Raw genomic sequence first — 8,342 nt, 5'->3', positions numbered from 1 at the left:
AACGTTAACTCATAAGCAACGGGCAGATCAAAACCGAAGGCAAAACAAATGAGAAAACCCCCGCCCCACGCCCATTTCACTGAAGCAAGGTGGGAAAATGGGGACTGCTCTCCCCCGCGCCCCTCTGGGCTAACCCCGAGGGCAGGCCCGTGTGCAGGGAGCCCGTCACTACCAGAGAGGCTGTTTAAGTCACCCGGGAGCAGGGCTGGCGCCGAGGCCCGACGGTGGCACAGGCGACGCAGGCCCCACGGCACGCTTTGGGGGAAAAAACAAGCCCACCTCCTCCGAGCGAGGGTACTGTGCTTTCAGCTGCTGCAAAGCAGGTAAGCGGACACTTCAGAGCGCTCTGTTTGCTTACAGGCATTTTAATTTCAGGCGTCCTTCTGCCAAAAGGCTGCGGCTCAGCAGGAGCAGGCCTGTGAGCTCCGCTCAGGGGACCTGCTGCTGCCACGCAGGGGGACGGGCAGGTCAGGCGTCCCGGAGGCAGGCTGGGCAAGGCCACCGGTGCTCCCAGACCTCCTTCGCTAGCACATTTCCAAACTGCATCACTTAGTTACATTTAACGTCTTACCCAAGATTCACACGCGACACTGGATGAAAACATTTAGAGTTGTAAAATGCATCTAGTTCTTACCTTTGATATGCCTGAGGAGATGTGGGAGGTGTATTGAACACATGCGAATATGGGTGATAGGGTGTCTTTTTCAAAGCCTGAATAAGATTTTGTCTATATTCTGGGTCTATACACCACAAGGACCCCTTTCCAATACTCTGCAAAGAAAAAAGAATTAAAAAAAAAATCAAATATTTGATCTAATGGCATAGCCTTATTTATTTAGCAGTATTTGTCAGGAAAAGCAGTGGGTTTGGGTTTTTTGTCTGACAGTGCTTGCCAGCAATTATTGCTCCGTTAACAACATATTGTGACTCTATGATCTAAATCACGCTTCTGGGGGAAAAAAAGTAAGAATGAATGTTTGGTTGCTTCCCACCACCACCCCACCCCCCTTGTTACTGGTTAATGATTTAATAATATCTAGCAATTTCCCCATCACCCCATATTGGAAAAATAAGAAGCTACAGTTACTGTTAAATGGAAACTTTGAAGAAAAGCAGATTCTTCTTGAAAGTGATTTTCTTTTCCTTTTGCTCTTACACTAACAAGAAACAGGGCTAAAAAGGAGGGGGTTAAACACCCTAGCAACTGCTTTAAAAATAAAAGGACTTAATCCTTCAACCACATGACATCAGTGCCATTATACTACAAGAGGAAATTAATCATCTTTTCTCCCTGAAGGGGAAAAAAATACCCAAAAAGCCCAAAACAAAACAAAAAAAAAAGCCCACAGTATAATCAGAGTTTAAACCATTTAAGGGTGTTGTGAAATTGTGATCCCTTGAAACAACAGTTACTGTAATTACCCTTTCTGGACACACGGAACAACTCAAGCAGTCAATCTGTAATGCGAGGACTACACTAAAATTCAGTATTTATTCTGCAGTTACAAGCAGTGCAATTTCAGTTCTTGTCTCAATCCCACCAGAGGTCAGGTCACAGATATTTTAAATTGTTTTGTGTGAGTTCTCAAAAAAACAGAAAAACAACTTTCCTTCAGCTCTGCTATGAAAGCATACAAGATGATAGCTCAGGAGCAGCCTTGGCCTGCTTGAGCATATGTAAAAACAAATACCAATCCTAATTATTGACTGAACTCCACTGGCAGGCTTTCAAGGCATTATGCTAAGATTTTTGGTAAATGTTGACATTTTCTGGAACAGGCAGGAGAGGTTGCGCTATTGCCTCTAGCCACTTTTCAACCCAGGACCATCCCTTTTCTCAACTCCAACTTCTATCACTGGAGCAAGGTTATTGGTTTCATGTGTGGAAGAACAAACACTCACACACAAAAAAATCACACCAGAAGCGGGATATTATTTTCTAAAGGCACAAGGCAGACCAAAATCAGATACTTGTTTCCTTTCAAAAACTTGTCATCTTTGTGGAGCCCTACCAACTCCTAAGCATTCCTCTGCCTCACAGGCAGCTTTAGGATACACCACGCAGTGTGCAAAGTGCATACAGACCTTCCAGTTTACAGACAGCATATCTAAATTCTCCCCTCAAAAACCAGAAAAATGAAGAAGAAAAATCTTCCCCGATGTCACTTGATGGCTACATGGGAGCATCTAGCAATCTCTCGGCACTGCATGAAGCTTGGCTTGAAAGAAAAGGAGAGGGGCTGGCACAACCCCGCAGAAGCCACAAACGCCTTCTTTCAGGAAAAAACTCGGCACTGCATGAAGCTTGGCTTGAAAGAAAAGGAGAGGGGCTGGCACAACCCCGTGAAAGCCACAATCGCTTTCTTTCAGGAACAAGCGAATCTGCTGGAGGGGATGGAGAAGGAATCATCTTCTTCTGTAGGCTGCTCTGGTGGAACCAGTAACATGGGGTCAAGCCTCTTCAGGATGGCAGGGCTCAAGCCCATCTCTCCCCTTGCTTCCCAAGGGCACCCTACCAGAAGGCCACTGAACAACCTAAGGAGAGACATCTTCCAGTTCTTGAGGTGAAGCAGAGCCCTTGAGTGGCCAAAAAGCCCATGATTCAAGGGCCTAGAGAGCAAGCAAGACTCCTGGGCTTTCATCTCGGTGAAGCGCTACAGCGGATGACTGAAAAGATCCACTGCTGGTGTCAGTGGTGGAAGCTGTGCACCACACATCTCAAGCCAGTTTGCTAAAAGGAGACACTTACGTTTAGCCCTCTTTTAAACATGGGATAATGAGCCAGAGACTCGACATGACAAGCCTAGTAAGTGACTTTTTAGGCAAAGGACAGAGTCAAAAATATAATCCAAACTTCGCAAATTCCACTTCCATCCTCCATCCAAGAGTCGGAGCAAGAAAATAAAATTTCCTTTTAAGCAAGTAACGTGCAAAACTAGGAACATTTTTCAGGAGAAAACCTTTGCTGGATTCCTTACTCCTTACAGCATGGGATAAGCTTAAAAACCAAAGCTACACTTAAATACCATCTACCTTATTTGTACTTGCTGGAACACAACATATTGTTTCCAAACTTCTCCGTTTTTTTTCATTTACTTCCAACAGAGACTTCTCATCTACCTGGAAGAGATCACTCCCCAAAACCCATCAGAGTGAGTTAGTTCAAGTTGAGGGCCTTACAAGATGAAGTCACTACTGAAGAGTAACTTCAAAACCTTTCATTACTGTTAAGCTAAATTTGGCTTGCCCATATTCTTGCAAAAGCCAAAAATAATCTCACTGAAAACCAGAAACTCTCTCACACAAAATGTATCGAGAAGAATTGTATTTCTTGTTCAAAGAAACACTGGGAAGGCAGATTTGCTGTATTTTCACTGCAACTGAGCTGACTTATAATTTAGCAGCAAAAACAAATGCAATTTAAGGCAAAGCTCTCCAACCATGCAAAGTTCCTTTTTTAAGATAGTTACTCTTGTTTTTCCACAATCACACAAGAGAGCAGAAATAAAAAGAAAACTGAAGTGCCATCCGGTTAAGAATCCTCCTTGACTGTCGGAGGTGTGAAGAGCTTCGTTAACTGTCTGTTTAGATGTGTCATTAGTCTTCCTGTATACAGAGCAATCAGGGGAAAGGAAATCATTGGAACTCAGACCCATCGGTTAGTGATTAATTTCCATCTTATGACACTTGGCGTGCTGCTTCACTACCTCCTCTTTTTATCCCTGGATTACAGTTGTCTCCCAGGCAACAAGTGACTGAGGAGTGGAGAACAACCCCCTGATGATCTGGGTGCTGGAGCCCTTTGGGACCTCCTGACACCTCCCTCTGTCGTTTCCTCTTCCCAGGGCCAGGCCAGGCTACCTCCCTCCCTCCCAGGGATCCCAGGTTACTGCTTCTGCATCCGTGTTTCAGGTTATTAAAACAAAGGCAAGTGTTACTGAGAGTCCCCTTCACCTTGCCCAAAAGCAGACTGTAGCCACAGGTAAGCTATTTCAGAGGTACTAATGGGGAGAAAAAGCAACACGTAGAAGTTACCCTGTAGAAGTTTACAACTGAATATTCTTTCTTTAAAAAATTCCTGATTATCTTTTCTGTTAAGAAATTGTTATGCCTTTTTCTGTCACAATATATATGCAGATTGTACTGGGATATTGTGTACTAAATCCCAACTTATTAATTCATTTGCTCTTTCTCACATCTCAAATATAGAAATCTGATTCCCCCCAACAATTAAAACCAGCATATTGCCATGAAAAGGCACATAATACACTCAGTGTCCAATTGTTTTTTCTCCCAATGGACTGCAAATAAAAGTTTTAAAATCCTACTCTACACAACCTATTAGGATGCAAACAAAAATGTTTGTTCGTCTTTTAGCAGAATTGAAAACAAGTTTGAAATTTAAAAATACAAGAATTTAAGTGCTGCTTGTCAGCTCTTCCAGTTGTTATAGTTGGGATAACAGCATTATCCACTATTAAAACTCCTCATTACAAAGATTTTGCTTCTGTATCCCTCGCTATTAACTGCCTGGCCTAACATATCACCTATCGCCTGCCCAAAGCTCAGTTAAAAAAAAAAAAAAAGTGCATTGAGCTCTTTCCAAGACCAATGGCTGGGAAAAAAAAATACATACCCTGTCTACATAAAAATTCCGGCAAATGTTTATTTGAGGAATTTTGTTCCCTGGTTATTTTAGCACAGACTTGAAATGTGTTAGGAACGCAACTTTTTTCCAGGGTTGTTCTTTTCATTGCCATACAAACAGTCTGCCCAAAATAAAGCTTTGGAAGAGACTAGATACAGGAACTGCAAAACATGCAGGCTCAGAGGGACGCTGGCAATTTCCAATTGTTCCTTCTGAAGCTCCGGTTACACGTTCCCTTTGAATCCACTCGGGACCACTGGAACCAGGGAGGAGCAGCTCCAGGCACCCATGTCTCTCACAGCAGCCTCACCACCGAGAGGGTCCCTAAGGGAACAGAGCCCTAAGAGAACATTCCCCAAAAGGGATGCAGTGGATGGAGGGGTCTGAGCTGCTGCTGCTTCCCTGGTCCTTGCTGCACTGTTGCATGTGCCCGGCCCTCCTTCCACAAGCCCATTTCAGTCATCCTCCTTGAAGAAAACTGTTTTGCTGTCACTATTTTATGTCATTTATGTCATTATGTCTCTCCATACACGGGAGAGCTGGGGTGAGCTGGCAGTGAGGCTGGCAGACACGGCCCTGAGGGAAAGGCCAAGAGAGCAGAGCAGCTGAGACCAGAGACACTGAGATGCTGGGCATGGATGCACAGGGGCCAGGGAAGCCAGGTAGGCTGGGAGGAGAGGAACTGAAACAAGAGACCCACGAGCGCGTGCGTGACCGCACAGCTCTGCACAGGCACCTAGGCTATGCCAGCAAGCTGAGAATCATTAAACTGAACTCTTCTGAGTTAAGGACGTTGCTACTTTAAAACAAGCAAACAAAACCGAAACCAAGCCAACAACTGCCCACTGAGTAGATCTGTCCTTTTTCTTCTCCACTACCAAACTGGGAGGGTATGAGTGGCCATGGCTCGAACCCTCCTGAACCCAAACTGTCAGCAATATGAATTAGGCATATGGCAGCTACCCAGGCTGAAGCGGTGTAGATGTACACTGTCTTTGTGAACTATGCCATGCTGGTTACAGGGGTGCTTCAGGAACTGTAAGAACAAGCAGAAAAAGCAGAAATTTCCTGTTACTTGAAAAAAGGGCATTTCCAACGAGCATCTGCAGTGCCAAGCTATCAAATCTTGAAATCACACCACTGTGACTTATCAGTCTCTGCCTAGCTCAGTGTAAGTTGTTGCAGTCGTTAACACAGGACCTGCAGAATAACACCCATGACACTTTCTGCAGTGATGAGGAACCTTTTGGTGTTAGTAATCACCATTACTGATCTAAGGGTTTGCTCTCAGCATGGATGAAACCTACTATTGTTACAGCAAATGACCTCTTTGCAAGTAATAGTGGAGAGATTACTGGGTATCAAAGGTTCTTACTCTAAAGAAATATTTATCCTGAACTCCTTGTGCCCAGATACCCTGCAACAGCAGCCTTGAAGCAAACCCTTCACAAGGATTTGCAAACAAGTTTATCCACAGGAATGCTGTACAGCTTCTATAGGTGTCCCAGTATGCCATGTGAGCACAGAAGCGTTTCTCTAGGATCAAGCTTTAGCGAACCAGTTTTTGAAATGCAAATTTCAAAAAAAGAATTGGATGATAGAAATATCCATGATGTCACCACAGAATGTGCAACAACCACTTGAGTAACTACAGCCAGGACCAAAATCTGAAAAAATAATCATTTTAGACCAGAATAGATTTCAGTGCATAAGGCATGAGAGAGAACAACAAACCCCCAAAGAGCACCCCCGTAAGTAGAGCCACAGGCACAGGTCCTATGGCCCCATCTACCTACCCCAAGTAGAGCAAAGAAACAGTGGGTAACATCTCACAGCAACGGCTGCGAGAGAGCACAGGACTGACTGCATGGAGAGTTTGGGTTTTATGCAAATGAAGGCGTCCATGGGCTTTTAAGCAATTTTTTACCTCTGCACTCCCCCTCCTGAGTAGAGAGAAGTCAGGAACATCTAGTGTGTGACCTAGACGCCCAGCAAGCCCAAGGTGCCGCCGAAGACCCAAGGCATGTCCCCAGAGCTCAGGCTCCGGATCCCACAAGGAGCACTTCAGCACTAGGTCTGCAATGATTCTCTGTCGTTATTTCAGTCACGGTGACCCACTGCCAGATGACACCTCAGGCACAGCTGGTCCACTGCTCCTCCAGCACACCAGCACATCCATTAGTACAGGTAAGCTCACACAATACTATTGCCTACAGCGGACCTGCTACACCACATTAGCTTCCCACTGCTCTCATCATTCCCACTGCTCTCATCATAAAATGACTCCTCCAACAGGCTCAGGAGGTGTTGCATTATGTCACCCAACTCAGAGAGTCACATTTAGCCTGTTAAATATCTCCTTGCTGAGTTTATATGCAAACCACCCTATAAAGCTATTAGGCTGCCATATGGAAATCCTGCAAGCAACTGAGGAAAACAGTGTCGTTAACTGCCCTTAAACAATGCCTGGCTCCGATATAAAGTAGTAGTATGTTGTTTCATGCTAGTGCCTAGCAACCCCAGACGTTCCCAAAAGCCTCCTCAGGCTAGGTGAAGCCTGGGCGCTGAAGAAGAGAGGCTGTGACACTGCTAGGGAGGAACAAAGTGCAAGATCAAACAGACACAGAGAGACTGGGCTGGGAAGGCAGGAGAGCCCAGAAGACAAGCTTGTCAGCGTGAGGGGCCGTCACACAGCATACTTGAGGGAGATTAGGTAGCAAGTAGCATTAATAATGCTGTTTTAGCCTGCAGAATTCCCGAGTATACATGGAAAGTGTTAATTATCCCTAGTCTATTGAAAAGAAAATTGAGGAGACACAGAAACAAAAGAATAAAAAAAAGAAGTTAAGTGCTCAAGGTCACCTATAAAGTCAATGGCAAAAGAAAAAAGAAAAAAAAAAAAAACCAGAAACTCCAGACCAATAGCCCATTTAGTGGGATGTGCTAATGTCATGTCAGAGGGGCACTCCTTTAAATACCCACCGGTCATCCGATACTCTTCATGTTATCTATAAAACTGGAAAAAAAAATACAAATTGCATTTTCTTACAAATGTATAGTTATGTCATATATGAAAACCTAGTGACAATTTTAAAACACAACCCTTCACCCCACAGATATTCAAAAAATTATTCAACACTTATATCTGTGCTAAAGGTTTGCAGGTCATTTTTTGCCTACCAGTGTAGTAATGATGAAAGGAACCAGTGAGTGAATTTCCAGGGGAAGGGATTAACAGCTAGTAGAGACGGGTGGGAGGGAGTAGGTTGCACTAAATCCATTAGCAGTGACAAATAAAAATAGGAATAAGAAGACCTGACAAAAGCTAATGGATTTGCACCATTTTCCCCTATAACTGTTTATTTAATATAGGGTTTTTCCTTGCTTAGTATTTAGTATCAGTTTGCACGATGAAGTGACGGGGAAAAACAGGCACTTTGATTAATGGTTTGAGAGGCTGTCTGGATGTGGGGTTTCCAAGGGTCCCTGGGCTCTTTAGGGAAACAAAGCTGTGCTCTGTCCTGAGCCCTACTCTGCAGCCTACACAGATCCCCGTCACCTGCAGCAGGCACGCGCTGAAGGAAAACAGTCCCCCTGCAACAGAAACCTCAGTGTTACCGCACATCTATCAACACACAAATTATTCCTGCCACTTACATGCACATACTCTACTCTGCTTGTGACCCATTTCTAC

The 8,342-nt window shown here is 44.4% G+C and overlaps 1 protein-coding gene across 6 annotated transcripts in view; it reads right to left on the bottom strand.

Moving 5' to 3' along the window:
- The window catches only part of FOXN3 (forkhead box N3), a 141,496-nt gene that overhangs the window by 110,608 nt on the left and 22,546 nt on the right, over positions 1–8,342 (bottom strand). For all 6 annotated transcript variants that reach the window (XM_009638854.2, XM_035894270.1, XM_009638855.2 and 3 more), the window contains one exon: positions 635–771. In XM_009638854.2, coding sequence (XP_009637149.1) covers positions 635–771 — 137 coding nt within the window. The remainder of the gene's footprint in view (positions 1–634; positions 772–8,342) is intronic.

Source organism: Egretta garzetta, unplaced genomic scaffold (genome assembly GCF_000687185.1).
Source record: "Egretta garzetta isolate BGI_Z169 unplaced genomic scaffold, ASM68718v1 scaffold435, whole genome shotgun sequence".
Classification (NCBI taxonomy): domain Eukaryota; kingdom Metazoa; phylum Chordata; class Aves; order Pelecaniformes; family Ardeidae; genus Egretta; species Egretta garzetta.
This window is presented reverse-complemented; position numbering and strand designations above follow the sequence as displayed.